This window comes from Lipomyces oligophaga (assembly GCF_038497815.1).
Source record: "Lipomyces oligophaga strain CBS 7107 unplaced genomic scaffold V1516scaffold_2, whole genome shotgun sequence".
In the NCBI taxonomy this organism is placed as follows: Eukaryota; Fungi; Ascomycota; class Lipomycetes; order Lipomycetales; family Lipomycetaceae; genus Lipomyces; species [Lipomyces] oligophaga.
This window is the reverse complement of record NW_027117786.1, coordinates 149,317-176,562: the sequence shown is the minus strand read 5'-3', so window position 1 is coordinate 176,562 and position 27,246 is coordinate 149,317. Positions and strand designations below refer to the sequence as shown.

General features: G+C 45.1%; 11 protein-coding genes across 11 annotated transcripts; 3 read left to right on the top strand and 8 right to left on the bottom strand.

The window, feature by feature from the left end:
• Window positions 1–14: 14 nt before the first annotated feature.
• On the bottom strand, window positions 15–2,665 carry V1516DRAFT_670119 (uncharacterized protein). Its single transcript, XM_066921303.1, has 2 exons — window positions 2,567–2,665; window positions 15–2,504 (listed from the first exon to the last, which is right to left on the bottom strand). Exons 1-2 carry the CDS (start codon window positions 2,597–2,599, stop codon window positions 60–62), a joined length of 2,478 nt encoding a protein of 825 aa, XP_066778617.1. The 5' UTR covers window positions 2,600–2,665; the 3' UTR covers window positions 15–59.
• A 1,089-nt stretch (window positions 2,666–3,754) lies between these two features.
• On the bottom strand, window positions 3,755–5,181 carry V1516DRAFT_620562 (armadillo-type protein; the record flags this gene model as incomplete). The annotated part of the gene is made up of 2 exons (XM_066919493.1): window positions 3,755–4,863; window positions 4,917–5,181. The coding sequence occupies 2 exons, from the start codon at window positions 5,179–5,181 to the stop codon at window positions 3,755–3,757; spliced, it is 1,374 nt and encodes a 457-aa protein (XP_066778616.1).
• Window positions 5,182–5,598: 417 nt separating this feature from the next.
• V1516DRAFT_604155 (uncharacterized protein) lies at window positions 5,599–6,582 on the bottom strand (the record flags this gene model as incomplete). Its single annotated transcript, XM_066919267.1, has 2 exons — window positions 5,599–5,802; window positions 5,911–6,582. Coding segments are annotated over 2 exons (876 nt in total), but the record flags the coding sequence as incomplete, so codon positions are not given.
• A 2,580-nt stretch (window positions 6,583–9,162) lies between these two features.
• V1516DRAFT_689270 (uncharacterized protein) lies at window positions 9,163–12,163 on the bottom strand. Its single transcript, XM_066923808.1, has 2 exons — window positions 11,006–12,163; window positions 9,163–10,953 (listed from the first exon to the last, which is right to left on the bottom strand). The coding sequence occupies exons 1-2, from the start codon at window positions 11,804–11,806 to the stop codon at window positions 9,241–9,243; spliced, it is 2,514 nt and encodes an 837-aa protein (XP_066778614.1). The 5' UTR covers window positions 11,807–12,163; the 3' UTR covers window positions 9,163–9,240.
• A 207-nt stretch (window positions 12,164–12,370) lies between these two features.
• On the bottom strand, window positions 12,371–14,034 carry V1516DRAFT_148469 (WD40-repeat-containing domain protein). Its single transcript, XM_066918662.1, has 4 exons — window positions 13,549–14,034; window positions 12,687–13,489; window positions 12,498–12,617; window positions 12,371–12,435 (listed from the first exon to the last, which is right to left on the bottom strand). Exons 1-4 carry the CDS (start codon window positions 13,655–13,657, stop codon window positions 12,415–12,417), a joined length of 1,053 nt encoding a protein of 350 aa, XP_066778613.1. The 5' UTR covers window positions 13,658–14,034; the 3' UTR covers window positions 12,371–12,414.
• A 265-nt stretch (window positions 14,035–14,299) lies between these two features.
• On the top strand, window positions 14,300–15,052 carry V1516DRAFT_670104 (ribosomal biogenesis regulatory protein). The gene has a single exon (XM_066921302.1). It carries the CDS (start codon window positions 14,412–14,414, stop codon window positions 14,997–14,999), a length of 588 nt encoding a protein of 195 aa, XP_066778612.1. The 5' UTR covers window positions 14,300–14,411; the 3' UTR covers window positions 15,000–15,052.
• On the bottom strand, window positions 15,005–17,339 carry V1516DRAFT_670102 (uncharacterized protein). The gene is made up of 4 exons (XM_066921301.1): window positions 15,945–17,339; window positions 15,670–15,891; window positions 15,183–15,619; window positions 15,005–15,150 (listed from the first exon to the last, which is right to left on the bottom strand). Exons 1-3 carry the CDS (start codon window positions 17,302–17,304, stop codon window positions 15,264–15,266), a joined length of 1,938 nt encoding a protein of 645 aa, XP_066778611.1. The 5' UTR covers window positions 17,305–17,339; the 3' UTR covers window positions 15,005–15,150; window positions 15,183–15,263.
• Window positions 17,340–19,078: 1,739 nt separating this feature from the next.
• Window positions 19,079–19,760, top strand: V1516DRAFT_670095 (mitochondrial 54S ribosomal protein mL43). The gene is made up of 3 exons (XM_066921300.1): window positions 19,079–19,233; window positions 19,286–19,341; window positions 19,405–19,760. The coding sequence occupies exons 1-3, from the start codon at window positions 19,165–19,167 to the stop codon at window positions 19,700–19,702; spliced, it is 423 nt and encodes a 140-aa protein (XP_066778610.1). The 5' UTR covers window positions 19,079–19,164; the 3' UTR covers window positions 19,703–19,760.
• V1516DRAFT_670093 (Dcp2, box A domain-containing protein) lies at window positions 19,704–21,074 on the bottom strand. The gene is made up of 2 exons (XM_066921299.1): window positions 20,926–21,074; window positions 19,704–20,875 (listed from the first exon to the last, which is right to left on the bottom strand). The coding sequence occupies exons 1-2, from the start codon at window positions 21,037–21,039 to the stop codon at window positions 19,787–19,789; spliced, it is 1,203 nt and encodes a 400-aa protein (XP_066778609.1). The 5' UTR covers window positions 21,040–21,074; the 3' UTR covers window positions 19,704–19,786.
• Window positions 21,075–21,206: 132 nt separating this feature from the next.
• V1516DRAFT_670091 (uncharacterized protein) lies at window positions 21,207–22,054 on the bottom strand. Its single transcript, XM_066921298.1, has 2 exons — window positions 21,856–22,054; window positions 21,207–21,807 (listed from the first exon to the last, which is right to left on the bottom strand). Exons 1-2 carry the CDS (start codon window positions 21,929–21,931, stop codon window positions 21,374–21,376), a joined length of 510 nt encoding a protein of 169 aa, XP_066778608.1. The 5' UTR covers window positions 21,932–22,054; the 3' UTR covers window positions 21,207–21,373.
• Window positions 22,002–27,074, top strand: V1516DRAFT_670090 (uncharacterized protein). Its single transcript, XM_066921297.1, has 4 exons — window positions 22,002–22,865; window positions 22,912–23,145; window positions 23,201–24,007; window positions 24,057–27,074. The coding sequence occupies exons 1-4, from the start codon at window positions 22,466–22,468 to the stop codon at window positions 26,756–26,758; spliced, it is 4,143 nt and encodes a 1,380-aa protein (XP_066778607.1). The 5' UTR covers window positions 22,002–22,465; the 3' UTR covers window positions 26,759–27,074.
• Window positions 27,075–27,246: the final 172 nt, after the last annotated feature.

Sequence of the window (27,246 nt, the reverse complement as noted above, 5' to 3'; positions counted from 1 at the left end):
TCCCTCTACGGTAATACTTCATGTCTTTACATTCAATACTATTTTAAATAAAATACATATTATCTCCGACCCCGTCCTAATCGACTTCTCATCGGAGCCATTTTCCGACCATTTACTGAAGAGGTTCCTGGTGCTGGAGAGCCTGCAGAAAACAGACTTCCTGCTCCTGGACCAGCTTGAGAATTCGCCAATGGCGTGCTTGGTATGGAAGTTCCGCTAGAACTAGCTCCCGCAACTATACCAGAGCTCTGGCCAATTCCTGGTGTAGTTGAACTATTAAATCCAAAGATTGATGCTGGATTAGTCGTAGCGGGCGCAGATCCGAAATTAAAAACGGAAGTCGAAGCAAATGGTGTGCTGCCAATAGTGCTTCCTCCTGGCGTGACAGAGTCAGAAGATGTCGCGACCGTGGCCCCGGTTCCCACTGTCGTGACTGCCCCAGCGGTACTACCTGTGCCTCCAATCCCTCCAGACCCGCTGCCAAATCGAAACATAGTTCCTGGTGAACTGGATGTTCGACTACTACTCGAGCCAAAATTAAATGTACTCGATGTACTCGGAGCTCCCGATGGTACGGACGGTACTGAAGAGCCTGTAGATATTGGCGGAATCGACGATCCGCTCGCAGTCGTCTTCCCAGTTCCAAATCCTGCCGCACTTGTCGAGCTTCCAAATCCTCCAAATCCAGCATCTGTATTTGTTTTTGCAAATCCAAATGAAAATCCAGTTCCATTCGTAGGTGTGGTTCCAAAGGTGGATGTTGCCCCAATTGTAGACGATGAACTAGCTGATGAGGTTACTGCTGGATTAGTTCCAGAACTTGACGTCGAATCACTCTTTCCTCCAAACACAAATCCTCCGCTTCCTGTTCCACTTGATGCGAAAGAAAATGCAGGAGCGGAATTAGTCACACTAGTGTTGGCCTTGGCAGTAGAGTTCGCACTTGTGTTCGAATCATTTGCAAACCCAGATCCAAAAGCCGAGCTCGCAAACCCAGAAAAGCCAGAACCTAATTTCGATCCTGGACCATTGATGGCGTCAACTTTTGATTTATCACCTGCTGGATCCAAAGAATTTTCGTCATTCCCAAATGCGGATCGCTTCTTCGGTTGTTCTGCCTCGTCCGGAGCAAGAGTTCGTTTCTCGCTCGACCCTAGCTTTAACCCTAACGACGAATCTCCAAATTTCGTATTTGCGGTCGCACCAAGAGGCGAGCTAGGTTTATTAAATGAAAATGTGTTTGGAGGTGTTGCCGTCTTGGTCGGAAACGACAGAACAGAACCAACAGAAGGAGTATTGGGCGCGTCAGAGCTGCTCGCTGAAAACAAGGCCGGCTTGTCAGACGAAGATCCAATACCAGTACTAGATTGAGACTTTATTGACTCCGCTTGTTTTTTCGCATCTTCCAGAACTTTCGCAGCCTTTTCTGCAGATTTAAGCTCGTTCTCTTTTCGCAATTTCTCCTTCTCTGCGAGCTCCTGTTCCTTTCGTTCCAATTCCTTGCTCTTCTCATCTTGTAGTTTCTTCAGGCGTTCAAGCTCTACTCGTTGCTGTTCGAGTTCCGCTTCTCGCTGGTTCTGTAACTTCTCAAACTCGAGCTCTTTTTCTTTAACCTGTTGGAGCTGTTTTAAACGTTCGAGCTCTTGTCGCCGACGGGAAATGTCTGATTCCCCGTTCACACGGCGCGGTGAATAGGGCAGCACAATTCCAGAGCCATTTTCAGACTGCAGGAGTTTAAACGAAACCGCCTGGGATAATCTTGATTCAGAAGAGAATAATTTCCGTCGTTTCGCTTCAGGCTCGGGAGTAGGTGTTGCGGGCCGAGTGAGCTCTTGACCAGTAGGAGTGGTGGTAGCACGAGTAGTCTCGTCAAAATCATCGAAATCTGCAGAGAAATATCCTGGACGCTTGCGTCGTGCTGGATCTAATTTCAAAACATCGAGAGGAACGGGCCTGCTTACGAGATCACCATTACTCGTAGTAGAGTCTGTCTGTGTAATGCTATCCACATAAAAGGTCGAAGTCGTGAATTCATTGGAACGAGGCGCGTTCAGCGTCTGAACCTGCGCTTGCGCCTGCGGCATTCTTGCGACTGCCAAATCCTTTGCGGTTTTCCAAAATGAAGACACATTCGGGAATCGCGCTCTTCTCGAGAAAATCCGCCGATGTTTACGGAATTTAGCAAACTCGGTTTGTTCTCTGGCTAAAGGAGCTGTGTTCACAAGTAGTAATTCAGACTGTGGATGTAGTATAAGTTGCTGCTGCTGTTCAGGTGAATCTGATAGTCGTTTACGGCTATTGGTTTCCAACTTCAGTTTACTGTCCGCGATAGCACCAGTTTCACCGCTGACGTTAACCTGCTCTTGTTCGTTGTGTTCGACAAACTTGGCTTCCGCATCTGACTGGTGAGAGTATTCTAGCTGCCTCCTTTTTCTTTGCCGCTCCTGAATAGTCAAGGCATCTCTATAAGCCTGGATAATCGACACGGGATCATCTCGTTTCCACTAAATCTCATTAGCATGTCAAATCTCCAAGACATACAATCCTAAAACAAGCAAGCACAAACATCAATAGCATTGAAATTAAACGGAACCGCCATTCTATCCTATTTCCTAACAATATTAAGTATTATCTAGCGTTGTTACTGAAGTAGAACCATTTATCTACACCAATTGGTTTCCTGTTTAATTCGACAAAATCTATTTCGCGACACGCGCCGTCAACACGACACCACCACTTCACAGTTATGCCATACTTGCATAGCATTACCAGATCTAGAATACTTTGCGACTACACTTCTGTCTGTGTGGCCTATATGCAGCAAAAAATTAATTCACATCGCTCAATTATTCAGTCGTAATCTATAAAAGTCCTGAATATATCTATTCTCATTCATCCTTATTTTCCTCAAACTAAGTCATATCCTTCCTTCGAATCCATCCGTAATGTCAGGTTCATATCCACGTGACATCAAAATTTCCACGTGATGAGTCACAATTGAGGCAAGGGCACCATGAGTCACAAAATTGACTCCTGAAAAATTATTGAGCCGCCAATTCAGAGGCTCAATTTTTTTTTCCTTTCTGGGAATTGTTCTCAATTTAGATGACGTCATCAGAATGATTATGTAATGTTAGCCTCTTTGGAAGTATCGTACTTGCCATATAAAACAGAAATTAGGAAATAATTTAAAGGGATTGAGACTAGCAGAATGTGAAATGAACTATCTTAATGTCTGGCTCCATCACCGACGTTGAAGCGTTAATCGAGCCCTCCTTGTGTTCTATCACACCCAAACCTCTGCATTGCATGCGATAGCAACGTACACAATGTTATTTATAAATAAATTTATCGTGATTATAATAATATAATATAATATATATAATAGTAGTAGTAGTAACATAAAACAAACACATAATCTTTACAGTCCTCACATATAATGTATATGCATATGTATATCCCCGATATTAAAAAGTCACTATACAACACTCTTAGATGATGCCCCCATTCGACATGCCGGATAATAATAATAATGATAATAATGATATAATGGTCGTAAATCCTCCCTTCACTAGCCGTCACTTGTCATCACTAGTCGCCACTAGACGGTGCTAGACATTGCTAGACTCTGAAAAAAATACAAATCGCCTTCTTGTCGGACTCTTACCGATCAAATGAATATGAATATGAATGAAAATAATAATATAAACAACGTTATCAACCTTGTCTGCGTCCATCATGTTCGTTATATACTTTACATGTAGCTATTATACGTGGTGAAATCACTGCTAGCAAACGAGCCGGGCTGCACGGAAGATCCGCGAGCTTGAGTCGCACCAAATTGCTGCTGTTCTTGTTCGTCCTCCATCTCATCAATAATGATTCCTGTATCCGTCATTGCAATGGAATTTGCAGAATGGCTTCCTCGACGCGATTGCTGAGAGTGTCCGCGATGATGATGATGGCTGTCCGAAATCTCGAGCCCTTGCATTTGCCTTGACAATCCGTCGCGTGATCCTGCTGCACCACTACCGACAACAGTAGCAGTTCCTGCAGTTGAAGACAAAATCTTAGAATGGATCCGTCGACCATAAGGCGTGTTCCGGACAGATGGCAAAATTGGACGGATCACATCCACAAGCTGCTGTCTCGTTTCTGCATCAGAATAGTCCAACGCGGTCTGGATAACGTAATTCGCATAGGAATCACGCATAAGCTTCTCCAAAAACACAGTAGATAAAATTTCCTCAATAAGCAGTTTGCGTGTCGAGGGCTCCGCAATTCGAATACATTTTTCAATCACATTTGAACTAAACTTCTGCATGGATAATGTACAAACATTACCCGCAAACCGACGAATCAATGGGTCGGAATAATGTGGATCTCCAAGGTCCAACACATACTGCGTAACATAATTACCAAATGGATCTTGCACCAACGTAAAAGCATGTGTAGTGATCTCATTCACAAGCTGTTGCTTCTGAGCGACCGAAGCATGATCGATGCATCGCTGCAAAACACAACAGCCATGACGATGAGTACCAACCGCAACACAATTCTCACTGACTGCATCAAATATGAACTGTGCGTCATCTGTGGACAATCTATTCAAGCATTTCTGAATCACATGATTACCATTCAAATCTTGAATCAGCTCAACAACATTGGTCTTCAAAGCATTCACGATCAATCGGATCTGCTCGGGAGTAGAAACATGTTCAATCATCTTCTGAAGAGCCCGAGTACCATGCTGATTAAGTGCAATCTTGACCAATTGCGTAGACGCAGTCTCAACTAACACAGTGCGTTGCTCATCATTCGCTTGTTCAAGTAATTTTTGACATAAATAGTTTCCGAAAGGATCTATCGTCTGTTAGTAACAAAATGGGAATTAATCAAGCCACTAAAATACTTACCAATCATAAGCTCTACTACATGAGGATAAGTCTCGCTGAAAATCATAGCAAGATACATTGGGTTGCGCTCCTCGAGTTTCTTCTGCAAGTATCTACATCCGTGCTGGTCCTTACAAAGTGAATAAATTTCGTTTGCCAAAGTTTCTAATCTAACATTGGCAAAGCGATTGACGTCTTGATCACTTTGACGACGACTGTTGGAAGTAGGCAAAGAACTAGGAGTAATCACGGAAGCAGAAATTGATCGCGGCTGCTGGCCAAGCATAGTGGCAGGTGCAGGTACAGATCCAGATGGGCCCACACCACTATGAGGTACAGATGCCTGATGAGTTTGCTGAATACCTGCAGGTGTAGAGGGCGCAGTAGCCGAAGTAGACGTAGAGCCAGGGGTGGAGCCACTTTGACCATACAAACCATCTTGGGGTGAGTGCTGCTGGTTCCTGTAAAGATAGGAATAGTTTGGCTGTGTATGATAACCCTGGGAAGAAGGTGGAACAACATAGCCATACATATTAGGATTTGTCATGTACAAATTCTCGCTGGCATGAAAGCCGGGGATACCTTGTTGCTGCTGCTGCTGCAACATATGATCTCGCCGGTCATGCTGGTCCGAAACCGATCTCTGGCTTGACTGACGAGAATGGGCAGGAGTGATATCATGCTGCATGAAAGGCTGTTGCTTCGATCCATTGTTGAACAAGGAATATGCCGAGGTTAAGTCTACTGATGCACGCTTGTCCTTAGTAGGATCATATTGGATTCCAGAAAGGCTTTGGTGGTGAGAAGTTCTCGTTCGAGGCATGAAAGACCATGGACCTGTAGATGAATTGGAAACACCAGGAGAAGATACCTGCTGAGCAAACTGTTGCTGATGGTGCTGTTGCTGCTGCGGCGGTGTATGATGTGACGAATGCGAATGCGAATGCTGCTGGTGCCGTTGCTGCTGCTGCTGTTGATGATGATGCTGCTGTTGTGGCTGATGCTGCTGCTGAACCTGCTGCTGGCCAAAGCTCTCGCGGCGGACAAGAATCGGGAACTTGTCATCTGTTGTATTGAATTTGAGCTCGCTTGGAGCTGAAGAAGCAGGAGCAATGGCACCTGGAGCAACGGGGGAAGTAGAGGAGTCAAGACCAAACAAAAAGCTACTGGGATTCAATTGACCAAGGCCATACGGAGAAGAGTCGAGGTCATGGTCCACTCTAGTTGAATTAATCTTTGAGATGTCGAAAAAGACTGGATCGTCACTCGACATAGAAAGACGACGGCCCGGTCCGAGGGAAGTCGAGGTAAGGGTGCGAGTACGAGGAATGACATCGTCCGGAGGAGTCATGAGCTGCTGATTCGAAGAAAGACGAGAAAGAGCATTGGGAGTAAGGAAACCAGCAACGCCGACAGGGACGGTGTTAGAACGAATGCGGTCGCCAGGCACAGAGACGGCAGCCGCGGCAGCAGCAGCAGCGGCAGCGGCGGCAGCGGAAGAGGACGACGACGAAGGTAGAGAGTCACGATAGTCGGGAGGAGTGGCCGGTTCGGAGATAGTTGTAGCAGTATTTGCACCATTGTCTGCCTCGGATGCCGCCATTTGAAGGATCATCTGCTCGTCCTTGCGATGTTGTTCGGCGAGAAGTTGCATTTCATGCTCGAACCGACGGATGCTTTCGAGACGACGGAGTTCGTGCTCTTGGCGTTTTTGTTCCAACTAATCGAGAGCAATGAGTGGTTAGTAAGAATGAAACAGAGTTTGAGGAGGATGGAGAAAGTGAGAGGAAAGAGAGAGGTAATTGATTGGGGGTATTGGTATTGGAGAGAGGAAGAGCGGGAAAAGGAGAGAGGTACGGATTAGTTGGGAATAAGGTGAGTGGGAGGACGACGACGACGAGTGCGACAACGAGCAAGGTTCGGATGAGAACGCAGTAGAGATAGCAAATCGAACAGATCGAAAAGCCGAACAATTAACAAGCAGGACTCGATTAAAATAGGAAGGGACGGCAAGTTGCGCAATAAGCGTCGCGTTGAATCGATGTAGAGGAACAAGTCGGAGAGTGCTGACGGAAGCGAACGGTTGAGTCACATGAGTTTGAGTTGAGGCACGGCAGGGTTGGGTTGGAGAAGGCGGGTTGCAGTGGAGGACGGAGGACAGGGTGAGAGTAGGATCGGGACAGAGGGCGGGACAAGGCGGAAGACGCCGCGCAAGAAGATAGAGGAGAAAGAAAGGAAGAGAATGGAGGAGGAACAGAGGAGGGATTGGAAATGGACGTAACAGGGAAGGGCAGGAAGGGAACGTAGGAAGAACAGAGAGATCGAGACATGAGCAGAGGGAGAAATTACTTACAGCACCATCTAGAATTCCGAGTTGAGATTTAGCAAAAGCGGAATCAGCCATTGAATATGGGAAAGCGGAACAAGTAGATAAAGAAGCGGGAACCTCTGTAGAAGATACCGAATGCGCAGGAAGGATGTGGTCGTCGAAAGAAGGCGACAGCGAGACACGGGAAAATGCCGAGAGGGTCGGTGTCGGAGGTGTCGCCGTGAATGAGGACGACGTTGGGGGCGACGACGAGAGCAGAGGCGAAAAAGGAGTGAGAGTCGACGGAGCGCTGATGGAACTGGTGGAACTTACTGACGAAGCGAAAGTGACGATGGAGGAAGGAGCGCGAGAGTGAGAGAGCCTGCTTGCAGGGTTGTTGAGTGCCGTGGAGGACTGGGTCGAGGAAGAAAATGCAGAAGACAGCGTTGACGAACCCGACGACGGCGACGAGGAAAACGAAGACGAAAGAGAGATCTGACTTTGATAGAAGCCGACACCAGAGAGATTCGAAGAAGATGGAGAGTTATTTGAGGGGAGAGAAGGAGTTCTGATGAAGACCATCAATTGGGGTGAAGAAGTTCCTAGGAGAAGTTAGTGCGTGAGTGAGTGAGTGTGTGTGTCTGTGTGGGTGTGAGCGAGAAGGGTGCAGAACAGACTGAGGGAGCCAAACACGGAGAGCAACTGACTTTCAGACTGTTGAACTGTGATATAATGATACTTTGAGAATCAAAATACTGTTTTATTATATAATATTCTATGATTTTATTATTCTCGTCGGATTTCGTAATCCACCAGCCAAATTTACTGGTAGCAGATATCCACGGCAATTAGTAGGGTAAAAGAACGTCTAGCGACAATGAGGCCAGAAGTCCGTTCCTGCGGGTCATCCAGCTGATCTAGCGCAGCGATCTATATTGGAGCTATGTGGATCGCAGTGTCGCTCGAGTGCAAAACTGTTATTTTGTATTTTGTTATTGAAACAATTTACGGTACCGCGTTGAGCCTAGATCCTGACATCAGGGTCACTACGACGATTGTTACCAGAGATACTGGTCACTAATATACCTCTGCGTTGCGCTGTTACGTTGCTGTTGCTTCACCCATACCAGTCACTGATCACTGACATAGGCGACTTATCTTAGGCTGCTCACACCAGAATATTCCAACTTATACGCATTAATGCACTCTACAAGGTTGCTGTCTGTTCTGCCGTTATCCGCGACAAACTCACCTCATGCGCTCACTAGACCTACTCTAGGTTGGCCTCGGAGCGGCGGAGCCTGTAGCTAATAATTTGTCTCCTACACTGCGACTGCGACCCGATTCTAGACTGCGACAGCACCGAACACAGTATTGCAATATGACTATAATATAGATTAAACCAGAGAGTATTGCAGAATAATTAGCTCATAGGCTGGGCTCTAAACCGCAACTGACATCGTCAACGCGGGCTGGTTCTCGAGTTCTGCCTCTGTTTCGGCTCTGTTGTCCTTGCCGTGTCTTGTCATGTTCTATTTATGCCTCCACTTCCAGCTCCCCTTCCCCCCTCCCCTTTATCACGTCTAGGTTTCCTCTCTACATTGCTTTCCTTGTCGACACGTGTACTAGCAACACCCAGCAGGCTTCGCACTTCGCCGTGGTAGGCCCTCTCGCACCATCGACTTGTCAGCTCCACATTTATTCTCCCCGTCCGCTCGCGCCGACGACTTTCTCTCGTTTTCTTGCCATCGAATCCAGTTCAAAAGCCCGCAGACTCACAGCTCGAGTCACGCGTGGATCACAGGGGCAAAACTCTATTCTATCTCGCCCTGATCACGAAGTCACGGGTAACACGTCACGGGTCTGTCCTGTTCCATCGTCTGTGACTGTAGCCTGTGTAGAGCCCGTTACGTACGCGAATAGTCCCTATAACCTTTAATATCGTATCTGGAATAGCAGTAATACTAGCATTCATAATACATTTACTTTAAATCTAATTTACATCTCAACCTAATCGCTTTGCTGTTCAATTCTAATTCAGGCGCTAGTATCCATAGCATCTCCATCGTTCGCTTCCTCTCCTGCTCCTACTCCTGCCCCTGTACCAACATCGCTCGGACCCTGGCTCCCACTTTCGCTTTCTATTTCGACGCCTTTATTTGGTTCGTCGACTACCGCTACTCCAGCTGTTGTCGTGGGCTCTGACAACTCGACTGCCTCGCTTGCTAATGGTTCAGCACGTGCATTCGATTCTGCTGCATTTGCGGGTTCAACAGACATCTCTGCTAGAACGGGCGCTGCGGGCTCTCCCGTCTCTACTGACCCTACTGACCCTACCTGCTGAATAGACTCTGTTGCCTCCGAAGGTTCAGCCGACTCCGCCCCAGTCGCCATCATATCAGAAATCACAGCACTTGTCTCGGTTCCAATTTCGCCAGCACTACCTACTCCAGCAGGCGTACCTCCATTCACACTCACGCTCACGCTCATAGTCTCATCCTCTGCTCCCGGCTGAGAAACGCTATTAGCCCGAGCTGCCTCAAGTGCTTGGTTCGCCTGATCCCGCGCTTCCTCTGCCGCTGCCAATTGCGCAGCAGCCATCTGTTGAGCTTCGTGAACAGCTTTTTGCTGCGCATTCATCTCTCGCTGGAATGCAAGCCGATCCAAGAACAGCTGTTGTCGGCCTTGCTCGACTTCCCGGCGCTCGGCCTCAAGGACCTGCTCAAGCTCGCTGAACTTGCTCAGCTTCAGTTCCAGCTTACGCGATTGCATGTTCACAAGCATATTCACTAGCCGTGACATCTCTCGCTCTTCTTCAGTTGCAAGAAGTTGAGCTCGGGCTGCTGCTGTACCAAGGGCTATCGATGCTGCCTTCTTGACAGTCTCATTAACTTCCCCATCCGCCGCCGGCCCGGTTCCATTCTCTTGTTTTCCCTCCACTTTCTCATTCTCCTGGTCTTTTCCAGAAGCGCTCTTTTCGATTTGGTTCTCGATGGCTTTTCGCATCTTTGGCAAGGCAGATTGTGCTGCGGCAGCAGCTACCTCCGGATCCACAATGCTTGCCAGAAATGCAACCACACTCATTACCGGATTGTCTGCCTGCGACAAGGGAATGTGACTATACTGCAAAGGCCCAATCGACTCCGGCTTCTCCTCCAGATATGGGTCTTCAATTGGCAATTGCAAAAATTTAAGTACACATTGCTCCCTCGTTCGCGTTCCAACATGCTCGGCAACTGCATTCCAGTCTTCATCGTACAATTCCATGCCCTCAAGAAGAAGCAGTGTTTCCTGGTCGGTCCATTCTCGATCCCGATCGTCAGACAAATATCCTGTATCCTCAAACTTGACGAAATCAGATGACTGGCTGGTCGATGGAAACCTGTTCTCTAAAAAGCAATTCGCGCACAAATCATATTGCTTGTTCTTCATCGAGTGATATCGGACCCGTGTACAGTCATTTCCACATGTAAAACAATTGTACGTCTTGCGGGCATTTCCATTTGCTGTATCAGATGCCAAAGCTGAGGACGTAGTTTCGTAGAAAGTCTTGCGAATCTCGAGGTTAAGATCGGGCTTGACTGGCGGTTGAGCCATTCCTCGTTCAGTACTTGGGTGTATTTGGCCCGGAGTGACTTGTGCGCCGACGCCAGGATAAAATGGTTGTAATCCGCGAGGTGTATCAGCAATCACTTTGAAGTGACCTGTGAAAGGCGGTCCGACAGACGATGGCCGTGTCTCAGGATCGACCTGGTTATGTTAAAATACATCAAACGAGTATCTAAATAAATGCAAAATATACCTGATAATTAATTAGTCCCCATTGCTCTAGAAATGCGTGAACTCGCATGATTGCACAGACATCGCCAGCTAGATTGCGACGACAGGCGGTAACAGTCAAATACTCGACCGGATTAAGGCGGTAGGTATTGATCATGAAATCGCGATAATCCCTGTAGACGGTAGGAGTTTTCGAGCGGTTACGGTTATTGAAGAACTCTGGCAAAGCTTTTCTTTCGATACTGTTGATCTTGCGCATATCAAACCAAGCTGCATAAGACGGAATGATAACGCTATGAGTTTGTTCGACGAGGAATCGTTTGGCCTCGTGTTCTAGCACGCGTTTTTCTACCTGCGCTTGGTCGATAGAGACATTCATCCCGCTATGGTCCGCGGAAGTGTTCTGGTTGGCTGGCTCTGATGTCTGAATTGATTCGGGCTCGGCCGCATTGGTCGTTGTAGGCTCCTCATTCTTAGGTTCGGGTTGGTCGACATCCATCGCGTCGACCGCAGTAGATTCCCCAGTTTGCTCAGCTGGTGGCGCGTCGAGAATCTCTGTATCGACTACGTCAGACGCGTCCGCAGGCTTCTCTCCACTCTCTTCCTCCACTTTGGCTTCCGTGTTATCATCATTCACGTTTTCATCACTTGCATCCTTCTTCTCGACGTCTATTTCATCTTTCTCCTCAAGTGCAGATGCATCAACTGGCTTACTTTCCTCTTTCACAATTTCTGCAGTCGCAGGCTCTTCGGACGCGTTCACGTCCTTCACCTCTGAAGGAGCCTCAGGAACTTCAGCCAAAGACGTCTTGTCTTCTTCCATAATATGCAAAGCCCGAAGCAATCACTTTTTTTTTCCAAATCGGGAAGCGTCGCACGCAAAAAATCCTCCAGCAATGGCGATCTGATCGAATGCGTAATAATATTTATTTAAAATATATCTTCAGATGAAGGGAAAATCAGTTCGCAAAGCTCCGACCAAACAGGAACAGAAATCTAGCGCGCAGAAAAAAAACCTGACACAGAAAATATCCAATCCCGTTTAAAGAATATTTATTCGAAATCCGTCTTATTTCGAGCCAATTCTGCTAATTTTGTTATTGCAGCTATTAAAAACCTCCGCAGTTCTACTCGTCTTTTCACTAATCAACAAACAGGCGTAGAAGAAAGAGCTTGTGTGTTATTCCGGTGATCACCTTTCCAAAGGGGGGCAGATCCTGGGCCAGGAGGTAGGCAGCATATCTATCAAATCTGTATTACAATTTGTCCATATTTACCCTCATGCTCAGCGACTACACTTCAAAGACAGCACCGTTACGCAATTACACAAAATTAAACCCTAATCAATTGTCTAATATCATCAAAACCAAAGAAGGAACACCATTATCGAGCCTGAGTATAACATGATTTACCAAAGAAAAAAAAGGGAAGTCAAAGAGTCCATACTTTGAGCTAAACCAGGAGAAAAATAGAAGGTTAGAAATGTAGTGTCGAGACGATGGAAAACAACTTACAGTAGTGTCCCATGAACCAGTGCAAAGACTAAGTCCGTCATTGCTGACTCCCAGGCAGCTAATCCTGCTTTCATGATTTGTTAAAGAGCCAATTTTCTCGCCTCGAAGAACGTCCCAAACCTGTTCGTATTAGTAGCGTGAAAACATGAAATCACAACTCAAACCAATATTAGGGGTAAATTTGCATACCCGGCACTCATTGTCTTCATAACCCGCAAATAGCAGACGGCCGGAGCGAGAGAAAGCGATGGAAGTGACGCTTGCGGAGAGAGAAGGCGTGGAGTAGCAATTCATTTCACGATCGGCACGTAGATCGAATAGTCGACAAGTAGCATCATCTGAACCGGTACCAAATGCGAGACCGTCGGGAAAGAATTGGACTGTGTTGATGTCTTGTTTGTGGGTTCTGAAGGTCTGTACTGATTTTCCAGCGCGAATATCCCAAACTTTGGCATAGGTGTCGCATGCGCCAGAGACAAAGATATTACTGTTTGTAGGACAAATATCAACGCACATAACGTCACCTAGATGATCCGTGAATTCCTCAACCTTGTTGCCGGATTGGATGTCCCATAGAATGCATGTTTTATCACCGGAAGCGGTGAGAATGCGCTGATCGGACAGAAATCGGCAGCATGATATGTAGCCAGAATGGGCAGCAAGCTCGCGAGTCGCACGAGAGGGACCGTCTCGAGAAGAAAGCGAGTAGATCGAGCAGACATTTTCAAGCCCACCAGAAGCTACAAAGTTTCCGGACGGAGCATACGCGCAAGACATAACCCAAGAGGAACGTAGCGGAATCGCGTAGACTTTGTTACCAGTATATGCGTCCCATACTAATAACTTTCCGTCCTGTGAAGCAGATACCAGATGGCGCCGATCAGTGGACCAGTGCATGGCCGAGATCTTATCGATGTGTCCTTTGAGTGTTTGTCGTACTCTTAGCCCTAGTCTAGTTATGGGCTCAACTCTCGAACTGGCTTCCCGTCTTACTATGATCATAGAGTCAGCATGCTGGTTACAATTGTATCTAGACGTGGCAAAAACGTACAGTCGGCATCTTTTAATTCTTCGCGACGAGTATCGACTTTCTCTTTGAGCTGTGTGATTTCGGCTCGAGTGGCCTGGATTTTCTCCTGAATTTCCTCCGCAGCGGTCATAGTAACACTCTAACGGACCGAATAATATTTCGTAAAATAATCTGACTTCAGCGTTATTCTCTGGTCTGTTTTGTTTGGATTTTCCAGTCGGGGGATCTCGCTGCCTGACAAGTTCTTGCTTCCGGGTGGGCAAAGTTCAAAGCACAGTCAAAGTCACGTAGAATAGACAACCGCACTGAGACAAGAAAATCAGCGACTTGACAAAACAAACTTGATCTTGATTCCGGACTCTGATCAAAAGCTGAATCTCGCTGATCCTAGAATAAAACTAAAGCATCCAAAACTGTTCTCGCCGAATTGACAGAATCCGGATTAACTTGAGATAGGGCTGCTTTGTGCTATCCACCAGCGCCCATTCGAATCAAGAAGATATGGGGCTGGCCCTCGGTCTAAGCTGTACGTGTGTCTGTCTGTGACTGAAAAGCCTCAATTGGACGGCTCTTGTCAAACGAACCAAATAGGGTGCGCGCCGTCGATCGATCAATAGAGGGAATCTTTATGTTCGTCACTAAAGATTGCCTCCTTTTCTTCTCATATAATAGTTTATGTATTATCCAGATATGCGTCAAGGTTACGCGATTACGTAATTGCTACCTTCATAGAGCTGACTCCATAGGTAAATGATCTTGCGGCTCAGCCGTACTCCCAAGAAAACTTTTACTATTTGTTAGTGTTTTGGATAAAATAATTTACTTTCATATTAACGATACTTTCAATACCATTAGTGTTATTGAAGTCATATACAACGACATAGATGGCAGAATCAATAGGCTCAAGGTCGGTCTCCGTCGAAAGACCGATCCCAGTCACGTATGACGTCGGCAATCTGGCTCTGCTTGACCCTAATATTATGGATAGCGACCAATTCACCGACGAGACCAGCCGGGAAACATATCTGCGATCGCTTGCACGGGATTCCGCGCAATTACTGGTCAATCAAATTCTTGCGTTGCCTGTCGTCACCGGTGGACGAACAGGCGGATCGTCAGCCACCCGCGATGGTGTTTTTGTCAAGCTTCCAGAGCCAGTAACCCAACTACCACGAGAAAAACCAGTTCCGGTTCCGAAACCACTTACGAAGTGGGAGAAATTCGCTAAACAGAAGGGCATATCAAAAGCGCGAAATACTGGAAACATGATTTATGACGACGAGAAGGGAGAATGGGTCAAAAAGTGGGGTTATAAAGGTAAAAACCACGATGAGCCCTGGCTGGTTGAGGTCGACGAGAACGGGGAAGCCATCCAGGATTCTGAAAATGGAAAGTCGAAGAAGAAATTCAAAAAGCCTACAAAAGAACAATCAGCATTTACCTTGCCGGATAAGAAAAAGAGAAAGAAATAATTATACTCTTGTTAATAGATTATTTGCATTTAAGATCAATACTATTAGACAACCCTCCATCCAAACCATTAAAAGCTCCTAATCAAGCAAAGATAAATAATAAATAAGAAAATCAGATCAAATCAAATCGAAAATATCGAAAATATCAAAATATCAAAATATCAAAATATCAAAATATCAAAATATCAAAATATCAAAATATCAAAATCAATCATTATTATACATTCCACATCACTTGTACTCTGACTCGGTCCAAAACAAATATTACTCGTCTATCCGACGAAGCTCAAAGTCAGCTGTCGCATCTTGATTATAAATCACTGCGGGCCTTCTAATATCTCCAAAGCAGTCATCGCAAGCCTCGACCAACCAAGAGAAAAGCTTCGAATCCATGCGCAATGTAGGACACAAAATCAACACCAAATTTGACAACGGCATTCGGTTGCGATGTGAGTTCTTCATAACTCTCGAGAAGTGCAAACATAGCATGCGCGCGGTATGATAGTTGTAGATGGGAAGATGTATCAAGTAATCTTGTAATTCACGTACAGGAATAACTCTACTCCGCCGACTTAATAAAGCCCGCAATTCCGGCGTCACTGGCAAAAGCTCATCCGGCACTACATAGATTAGCGACAACAACAAAGGAAAAAACACTAAATCTACTCACAGTTTCTGACATATGCCTTCAACAAAGAGGCTACCGCATGAACATCGTGCACCTCCGGGCGAAGCTCAGTAGCATCCCCGCAAAACGCGACTTCTTTACGCAGATCTTCAATAGCTGAGGCTCCTCCGGAGATTCTGTACAAACCCTCCTCATTCAAACCATGTTCATTCAGATAATTTGTGCACACGGATACAACTGCCGGGGTCCAATATCGTGCGTCATCTATGTAAATAATCAGCAACAGCAACAGCAGTTAAAAACCAATTATAAAATACCTTTCGTTGCAGATACTCGGGACGCAATTGCGGCCTCTCGCAATGCGAGTCCGAAGATGTCGACAGATTTCGGAGCCGCGGAGAACACTCTGCTATTGCGTAAAAACCCAACAATTGTTTGTGGCCGCTTCATTTGAGCCGTCGAGGCTCTATTCCGAGGTCTCGCCCGAGGTGCTGCTCGTAAACGTGGAACTGGAGCGTTATGCAAAGCAGCGGGTGAAACTGATACTACTTGAGGCGTCGATTGTGTCGATTGCGTCGATGACTGAGTAGGGCTCGCAACAGACGACAAAGAAGATATCGAAGAAGATGACTTCAACGCGCCAGTTCGCTGCTCGTATTCAACATCGTCCTCAACAATTGTCTCTGGAATAAATTCATTCAAAGGAGAGCGCAAAGGAGACGGCTGTGAATATGATGCGGAAGGCGATGGCAACGGGGAGGAAATGGATCTTCCTGAAGATGTAGGCGAAGAAGTGTCAGCGGGTGAAAGTAATGAAGAAGTATTACCAGGTGCTTGGAGACTTGTGGGAGACGCAACTGAGGGTGACGAAGCGGACGAACGTGGAACATGCAAAAATAATGTGCTAGCAGTGCGAGAAAGATCTCGCAGCTTGAAATGCTCTCGTGGAGTTGCAGCCGGAGAGGAAGCCAGAACAGGAGTTGTCGACGTCGGAGTCGGAGGCTGTGAAAGTGCTGGGGATGGTAATGGTGCGATGTTTGTGCCGGCAGAAGACTGTGCAGATAAGTGTGTAGTGGATTGAGCCGAAGACTGGACTGAAACTTCGGAAACCGTAGACATGCTAGACACAGTTGAGGGTCGGGCATCATGGTCAAGAGAGGGATCTGGAGAAGCAGCACTTCCGGCTGCCATGTCACTGGAAGACTTCTCCGAAGTAACAGTCTGCAAAGATGATAAGTCTGCAGCAGAATTCTTCGAGAAGAAGGAAGATGTCGACGCAGAAGATTTCTTATCAGACCAGGGCATTTTATGCCGACGGTCAAGTGTGGACTTTACTCTGTGGAAGAAATCGCGCTTGCGGACTTTGTCTTTGTCTACATCTTTTTCAGGGGAAACAGACAATGGATGTTTTGGGTTCTGCCGTGACGACGACGTCGAAGGGGCAATAGTAGTTGCTGTAGTGGTAGTAGTAGGAGTAGCGGATGAGGCAGAAGAAGCAGAAGGAGAGTCGGTAGGTGAGAGTGGAACGGTCGAGGCCAGCTCGTCAGGTTGACTATCGTTGGGGACGGACGAGGGTTCGGACGGTGGGATCTGTTGGACATGCGAGAGCGAGGAGGAATGAGATGTTATAGGGGCGAGCGAGGTCGAAGATTCTATGGACGTCCGCGAAGGCTGCATGGAGCCGCCCGAAGAGGAAGATGGAAGAGCGATAGAGGATTGTTGTTGTTGTTGTTGTTGTTGCTGTTGTTGCTGGTCAGACAAAGTGGAGTCCAGGGAGCTGCGAGATACGGCAGGCGATAGTCCATTAGGCAGAGGAACAGGACGAATGGACGATCTGCGTGACTGGATAGAAAACAGGTTTCTGCGGTAAAACTCCGATTCTTCAGAGATCGAGTTGAGATCTCTGGAATCGACCATGACCGATTGAGGTCGACCGAAGAAGACTGAATGTCTTCTGACCGAGGAGACGGACATTTCTGGAGAAGGGAAAGGATCTTGGTAGAACGCAGGACCAGATACAACAGGACGACGCAGGACAGCAGGAGAAAAAAAAAAAGAAGCAGACGACGACAGAGCGGAGCTGGAGCGTATTAACTGATAAAAAAGAAAGAGAGAAAAGAAGAAGACGGCAGCGAAGATTGAGAAAAACCAGAGAGACCGCGAAAAGAAGGGGCGACGAGGAATGTATAGGGGCACGAAGTGTAGACCGGCAGGGCCGAGTATGGAAGAGTGCTCTTCAGCCAGTCTAGTATGGCTACGGAGGCCACTATGGGGGAGCAAGGAGAACGCCAGATTGCGCTTTATTCGATGGTTTAATTGGATTTGGTTTATTAATTTACTCGTTGTCTGGCTTGCATTGTTTCTACTCTCTTTTTGTCTGGCTGCGGTTCATATTTGCTGTGGTACAACGCAGAGCTCTGCTACAGTGTGTCGCTAGCCGGCGCAGGTAGTCGCTATCCACCTACCGCTGGCGGGCGCTGAATCATCGATAACTTTGGATGTACGTTGAAGCGAGGGGAGACCTAAACTCACACTATTTGCTTCGTAAAGTTTGATCTCGGTCCCTGTGCACACGTGCAATGCTAACCCGGTTCGGGCTCTGGTCATGCTGGAAACAGCAGATACGACCAGCACTTGCGACCACCGCAGACGCGTCTGGGAGTGTACGTAGATAGTATGGCACTACGCGAGTTAATGGACAACTCCTGGCCAGGACTGGAAACGATATTGCCCGGTTGTCATAGACTGTCTGGCTCTCCTAGCTCTCCTGGCTCTCCTGGCTGACCTAGTACTCCTGGCCCTGGTGGTGCGGTTGGCGTCAAAATGACATGAGCGGGCTTGCACTTGCATGAATTGTCGTCTTGAAGCCAAGTTTCATACTAATCTCAGTGCGCTCAACTTCATTACTCCAAGGTGAGTCTTTAATTGATTGCCCACCCCTGCGGTGCTTTCAATATCTCGTTCATTTTTGCGCATGGAATTCATAGCCACTCTCGTGCGCAGTCCTGCGATCAACGTTCTGCAGATAGTGGACCCGCACGTCATAATGTTCCCCGCGACCTTGCTTTTGGTTGATTTCAATTTAATGCCATTCCTGTGCACGTATGGTTTTTTATATGAATCTCGGGCTATTCTGTCCGATTCTGTCCAATTTTTTCTGAATTGAGCTTAATTGTCTACAGCCTGGTCGATCTTGGTCCAACTCGGGCCAACTTGGTTCTACACCCTTTCTCCTTTGCCTCAGTCGTAAATCCACTCAACCGTCGTCATTCTTCTTGATCAGCTTAATCGTCTAGACACATGTCCATCCAACGGCTCCGACAGTTCCGAGTCTGTCCCAATCCCTCGCTCATAGTCAGCACTTATGTCATCTAGCTTATGTAATATATCATGTAATTGCAATCATGCTTTGTCACGTGATAAGGCCTAGTGGTGTTGAGTTTTTCACATTTTGTTTCGGGATGAATTGTTGGAGTAGCTCGTGTTGGACTAGGTCAGACGAAGTTGAACCAGTTGACGTAACAGGAAACACTAGCTATGGCTGTTCGAGCAGTGAATCGAGGAATTTCTGTTGGTCGCAATGGTGTTGGGGCCTTTGTTCTTCCGGTAAGTACTGGCAACCTACGTTTCTTCGCTGTCTACTGACACAACTTGTTAGTGTAAAAGAATCACCTTTAGATTCTGCAACCACAGCGCTTCCTCAGCGGGCATGAGGTGAGTTTATACGTGTTTTGACAATGTCTGCTATTTTTGTCTATCTTGTTCTGACTACTCCAGGGAGTTTCTCCACAAGAATCTTGCTCAGTTTGCAGCCGACAACCGTGGAATTGAGATCCTCGTCAAGCAGCAGCATGGACATCCGGTGGTTATTGGAGAATACATGAACGGACGGACAAAGCCAATTTGTGTGCGAAATATGTCTGTTAGTGAGATCTCAAATCGTGCGCAAATTGTTCGTGACTCGTCCGGCAAAAAATTGAAGCGAAATACTACCTTCGTCTCTTCTACAAATGAATCTCCAAGAGGGATCTGGTCACCGTTCCATGTACTTTCTCAGTACAGATTTAAAGTTTAATCCCATTTCTTGTACATATTAATATTATTCCTCTTATAATACAATGATTCAATCAAAACGCCAAAATCCGTTCTTTAATAGAACTTATTTCCGTACCATTGCCAGGATGGACTTGGCCGCGTCCGTATGCACTGGTGCTGGTGGACCTTGATCGGAGACAGTCTCTTGTTGCATGAGCATGGTCGGTATACCAGGCGCGGAACCAGGAAATATCTGTGAGTTTAGCGGGTAGCCGTAATAGCCATAAGGATATTGTTGATACATATCCGATACTTGGCCATAGATTGGCTGAGGGTACATTGGATATCCAGGTAGAATCGGCTGTCCTGTAACAGGCTGTGCTTGGACTGTCTGAGGTTGAATAGCTTGACTTTGAACAGATTCTGATAGAATAGCCTGAGGTTGAACTGACTGAAGATTTTCACCAGAACTGTCCATCGTCTCATCTGCCAGTGACCGAACGGAACCATCATTTCGTGATTTTCTTGTGCTTGCTGGAGATGGATTCATATTTTTCTTTCCTTTTAAGTCTTTCTTTTTATTGGCTTGAACCCATTTCATCAACTGTTTCAAAAATGGAGCAACCATGTAAAACTTTTTGGAATTCAGACTGCCATCCTCGTTAGCAGCTCCATCTTTGGTCGCATGATAGCTTGGTAATGATTTCAGTTCAAACCAATCTACCTTTCCAATCTCCTTGCGTGTCTGAGGATGAAAAACAGTGTCCATTGGTACGCCAACAATGATATATAACCTTGCCTGTTGCTCACGGATTGTTGCCTCAACGTACTGATCTTTTTTCAGCAGCGGCGACACGTCATATCCAGTCTCTTCGATCACCTCTCGAACTGCGCAGGCTTCATCCGCCTCGTTCTGATTGATCTTTCCCTTTGGAAATCCCCATCCGGCAGAAGATTTCCATCCTCGAACTAAGAGGCAATGATCCATCGATTTATCCAATATGATCGCACCTCGAACAGGTACGCGAAATTTGTATTGCATAAAGTCTGCAAACGCTTGTTCATGTACATCGCTCCATTTTTGTAGTAACGGACAGTGTGCAAATAATCGCGCGGTAAAGATTTTCTGTGATAACGAGGGAAGCTCGGGATTTATTGCTCGTATAAAGTCCTCGTAGAACCAATGCGCTTCTTCAGCCTGAAAGCATACTCTCTACATCTCGTTAATATTGTTGCTGTTCCTTCCTCAGTGGATGGGCCTACCTCAACCGACGCAAGTTCATCTGGAGGACAGTTGATGATAAATCGAACACAAAGATCATCTAAAACCTCGTTCAATGTACAATGATCGAACTGGAACTGTGATCGAATCGACATTTTGTTGTTTCTTTTGACGATGCTGCTGATGGTGTTGTGAGTTTATAATTATAAAATGGCTACTCATGGTTTGCGGCGAGATATTCCTTCACTATTTCTGTTATGTCCAGTTACTACTATTCTTTATCCACAATTACACTAACAGCTGACAATTTTATGCTATCAACTTAAATATAAAGCATTTTTAATTTCATTTTTTACATAATACATAATTCAAACTTTTACCTTTCCATTCCAGCAGCTCAGCTCCAAAATACAGAATACAGAATACACAATAACACCATTAACATCAATACAATATTACTATATCTTCAAGTTTGAATAGGTATGCCAACTAGTTTCTTCTCTGAATTTTATCCAGCAATACGTCAATTTTTGGTCCTAATTTAGGCTGCCCTCGCTGTGTATGCTTCGTCATTTTTGACCGATATTTCTTCCGCAGTTCAATTTTTTCTGTCCGTTCGATATTGCGGAGCTCGCGTGCTCGCTGTTTAGCTGCTCTTTCAGTCTGGATGCGCAGCGCTAGTCCCTCCTCTTTGCTAAATCTGCTCTTCTTTTTATCTTTTGTAAGTCTAATGCTTGAAGAGTCTTGTTCATCTAGATCCTGACTGTGCCTTAGTGATTCAACATTGATCTCTGAAATATCAGCAGCTCCAGCAGATCCAGCAGACAAATCGGACTTGTCAGATAATCCCATATGTTTTAAAGTCCTCTTATACCTCCGCTTGACATCGGAATTATGATCTAGTCTGCGTTTAATCGTTTCAACTATTTAATTAGTATCCCATCGACATTGATCAGAATATAGTAGCTTACGTTTCCTCTTATGAACACTATCAGGTAACGACTTTGGCACGTAAAACGATCGCTTCGTTGCAGTAGGTAAAGCCATATTTTTGAACCAATCCGAATTCGATATCGAAGTAAAATACTTTGAATTGTACAAGAGCTTCTGAAATCTGATAGATATCTCGGTGAAAATTGGGAGCCTGGTCACGTTACCTAACTTTCCAGACGAGAAATCATGATTTTCCGAGAAAACAGAACCCACACACTTATCTCAAAGTAACCAGCAGATTTTCTGTCTGTCAACTGGATTTTGGCTCGGGAAAAGCTGTGAGCCGAGTGTGTTTATGCTTCAGCTTGTTTCTTTTGGCGCTACTCTTATATCGTTGTGGAGAGAATTTTTAAATTTATCTCGACAGACGATCAATTCATGAACCACAGAAGGAAGTACTAATTTGCCAGATTTTTCGGAATATGCAACTGTCGTCTCTGAATTTTTTTTTTTCGATTACATAAAACCTCATTTCATTTCATTTTTCTATAACATTTGCTTTCTAAATCACCAATCTAGAGAGTCTTAAAGCTTTGGCGCCTCGGCGCGTTCATCCCCTCTCGCGGACGAGTTCGTTCGCTTCGGACAATGTCGTCTCTACATACAACCGTCTCGGCTACCATGCCAAATTCTAGCATTTTCCGACTTCTTGGGTCGCAGTCGAATCGGCCTAGTGGCGATATTCTTCTATCTTGGTCTTTACGTACTTGCTGGACAAATATCTGTTTGCCAAATGCGCCCGTACGAAACAATCCCACTACGGCCGCTCATCAAAACCCTTCACATTTATTAGCAGATTGGTTTTATCCATCAAAGACAATTGACTTTGTGCGACGAACAGCTAATCGATGCGTCATTCATTCAGTTCACGACTGGGCGTCACCACTTCCAGGAAGATTTCGAAGAGCACCTCCAGCTTCGTTCCGCAATTTTTCTCGGACTAGAATCTTCAACTCCGCTGAGGATTCGCCAATAGGACCTGATACTGGTTAGTTTTGATTGCTTTTTCTGAGAAATGCAGCTTACCAATTTAGCTCGGCGGAAGCTGCCTGAACTGACCGACGATTTAAAAGAATTGTTCGAGGATTTTCCAGAATTTACCGAAAATTTAATTTCCGCTCATCCTGATTTCCATGATTCATATGAAGATACTGTTAAATTTTTGAACTCGTTTGAGGACGAACTTGAAACAGATTATGTCACTGGTGTTAATAATGTCGAGGACTATCTATTGTCTGAGGACCGTCCAATACCAAACGCAGCCTTAGGTAATTATCTTTGAAGGTAAAAACAGCAACAACACCAAATACTTACACATTATAGCCGAAGCTGATTTTTTTCCCGCTCTTGGAACTGCTTCTTTATTATTCGACTCAGAAGTAGGACTCCAAGTTCACCGCCATGAACGAATTAATTTGCAGGAAGATCTCATGAATTTACCTGCCTCATTTTTCACCATGATTGATGACAATGAATATTGGAAATTTCAGAATTTACCAATCGACTTGAACTTTGACGAGTTAGATTTCTCACCTCACTCTCCTGTATATACAATCAACACTGACACAGCGCATGACCGCCGTCAGAGTTTAGCTAATATTTTGATGTCTACAAATACTGCACTAACCGATGTCGCTTGGGATCTCTGGAACGAGTGTGTTCGTGATCCTGAATTTAGATCTCGTATCTATCTTAAGCGATATCTACTTTACGATCTATTGCGACGCAATGTTCAGCCTCTTTATTGGCAACGTATTCAACAAATTGTTGATAGCATTCCGGACAGCCAGCGAACTTTCATCGATTTCCAGTACGACCTATGGGCATCGATGCGACTCAATAAATCAGAATCGATTTTTCCATTATTTCGCCACATGAGTGAAATTTTCCCGCATCAACTTGCTCGCATATGGGAATCTATTAAATATTATTACTCTCGTCTGTATCTCCCCAAGGAGTATTTGAAGTGCTGGGCTGTCTTTAATGCATCAAAGCCTGACAAAAATAGTCGATTTCCATTTGCACAAACGGATTTGAATTCGATTGTGTTGTCAATCATCGCGAGAACCAGAGAAAAACTTGTGAAATCCACTGCTCAGAGGGATGACCATTCTTCAAGGCCTGTGCAAGGTAAGCTTGATTGTTTTTAGTTTTTGTCTTCAAGTATCTAACCTGATAGTCATGATGCAACATATTGCAGGACGAGTTTCTGATAGAAAACTAACTTCTGCGCTGTATTCAATCTTTTCGGACTTTATAGATAACTACGGACCTCCCAGTATCGGAAATGCAGGGCCGTTTGCTGTTTTGCAAATTTTACTTGATTTGCGAGCGCTTGATCTGTCGAAAAAATTATATTCATTTTTACTGTATAGGCGTGGACGTGCCGATCAAGTACTGTACAACTTCACCCGGATTCTGAACCAAAGAGGAATGCACAGAATGGCGATGACGATTGTCAATGAATTTGAACAACAGTTCCCTGCAATTAGTGCCGATAGTCAGTCTTTCAGACTATCGAAACTTGCTGCGTTGGGGTATCTTGAGCATTTCGAGGATTTGCTAATCTATTTTAACAAACGAGAAGATAACGCAATTGAAGAATATATTGTTGCCATGCAAACCTTAGCCAAGGCGGGACAATACGAAGCAGTTCAGATGCTTTTCAATCAAGTTTTAAGCAGTGATTTGAAACCGAATGTTGAGGTTTTCGCGGTATATATGGAATCTAGATTAAAAGTTGGTGACTTACTTGGGGCATTTGACATTTTTGAACTTGTTGGGGAACACAATTTACAACCACCGGCGACGATGTTTAACATGTTTGTCATGGCTTGTCGAGAAGCAAATGATGTAGATTTGATGTTTCAAGCTTTTGGATTCATGCGGTCTTCCGGAACTGTTCGGCCGAATAAGTTCATTTTAACATCGATGATGTCTTTATATTCAAATCGTGGAGAGGTGCAGCAAACCGAAGAGTTTTTGAAATATTTTAAGTACTATAAAATAAAACCGGATCTCGCTGTCTACCGAGTACTTGCAAATGGATATGCCAGAGGATGTCGTTTATCGGAATATAGCAGCAAGATTGATAATTTGCTGCAAATTGTCAAACAGTCTGATGTTGCGCCAGACTCTTCATTCTTCGCTATTGTCATAATGGGATATATTCGTTTATCAGACACCAGAGGCATTTCACGAACATTGCAAGATATGACCGCAATGAACGTCTTGGTGAATGAAGAAATTTTTTGTTTACTAATCAACTATTTTGGATCTGTGCATGAGCTTGAACTTGCAGAACGCGTATATACACAATTGACGTTGAGCGAAGTACCCACGAATGCTTATCACTATACAGCATTGATGTTTGCTTATATTCGAGCCAATCAACCAGAAAAAGTGGTCAGAGTGTCCAACGATATGGCCAAGCACAAGGTGAAACCTACTTATCTCACAACATATGCGGTTTTACTTTCTTCTGCAATGACAAGTCCAAGGACGACCGCAAGACATTATTTGCGACTTTTGAAGCAAGCGATTCCCAAAATGCCAAAAATTGACATGACGATGCGCAAATTTACACAAAGGACACTGGTGCCTTCATATATGTTTACTGAAATATTGAAGATCCGGATGAAAATAGAATCTAGTACTTCTGTTCTGGTACGGGAAAACGGACAAACATGGTTAGATCAAAATAAGTTTGCGCAGACAATTAAATCTACGCGCTCAAGGACAGGCAAGAAGACTGAGTCCGTTCTAGAGGCTTTCTCTGAACCGGTTGCAAAAGTAGAAAACGAAGATGCGACACTGACTGCAAAAGAAGTTCTCGATTTTTATAAATCGACTAACGAACCACGCGGATTTGACGATGTGGCACAGATGGACTTTGAATTTGAATCATATCTATTCCAGGCAGCTCTTCAAACGAAAGAATATGACTTGATCTTCGATCGCTGGTCTCAAATCCGAGCCACGCTGGAGTCTGATTTCAAAGTATTCAATCCCAATTTGAATTTGCCCGCACAGAAAATACCAAGGCAATTTGGGGGGTGGGTTTCAAATATTCTTTCTTCCTATATCTATGCTATAATCCAAACTAGTCGAGATGTAGACGTTGAATCAGTTTTCATGGCAATGATGGACAAGTACAGGCTTCCATTTACCAACCAGCTCTTTAACGCGATGCTTGTCGCCCAGATCAAAAGAGGGAAATCATTTGACTGTATTGCGTCACATAAGAAGCAATTCGAAAGTACCACCAGAGACTTGGTTACATATATCTTTGCAGATAGTCGGAGATTAGAAGAATATCGAGCTAATCCAAAGTTGTTCATTTTGAACTGGGCTGACAGGCAAGGAAGCCGAGTTCGATATTATCCGGATAGCGCATGTATAGAGTTCATGTCTACGGAAGTTGCTGAGGTCATGAGAGCAATTGGGCTCGATGTTTTGCTCCAGAATCCCGAGTTTTGGGGTTTGCAGAAGTATTGCGAGCTATTAAAGTACTCAGCATCACTTGTTCGCCTCCTGGAGGCGAGAGATGTTTTGCCCGAGTCGACCGTTTATAAAGAAATTCCAAACGGAGACTATCAATCTCGGCTGGAATACATATTGCGACTGGTTATTCAAGCGACTGGCCAGAGCCCTCCAAAACCAGGAACATCTGTTTCACAATTGATGAAGCATCTGTCGAGTTCAAATAATTCGTGTGCAATTTTGCTCGCTAAGGGACCGATTTCTGGGTTTGAAGCAGTCGTCCGTAATCTGAAGAAAAATTCGATTTCTGTCAGAGATCTAGATTTGAGAATAGTGATCCACAAATTGGCATTTCCCCCGAACGAACGGCCAATATTTGACCCGGATTTGATCAATTGATAAGAACCTTCCTAGAGGGCGAAGTATTCAGTGTCTACTACAGACAGAAGCCTGTGGATAGAAATTAGAAAATAACTGGAACGGAAAATTCAGTTCGTTCTGCGTTCCGTCTCGAAATTTGCTGTAATTCCCATTCAAATGGAGTTTAGAGCATTCTTCTAATATACCATGAAAGACTAGAAAGCGGAATTTACAGATGAGTTCGAACCGAGCATAAGGCAATGGAGTTTATAGTGTTTATTATATCGAATTATATTATATTTGTGTGTGATACCTTCACCGGTTGTACAGTAATTAAATATATGTTTGCAAAACATGTTTAGGTATGTAAACTCGATCTAAAAACTTCGACTAAATCGACAGAGCGGCCGGAGCAATATAAATCCAAGCGAATTCGTCTAGGTACTAAAACCACCATCATTACTGTATAGATTGATCAATAACAATGGAACTTTGCATCAGGGATCTGGACGGATCCAGAAATCTAA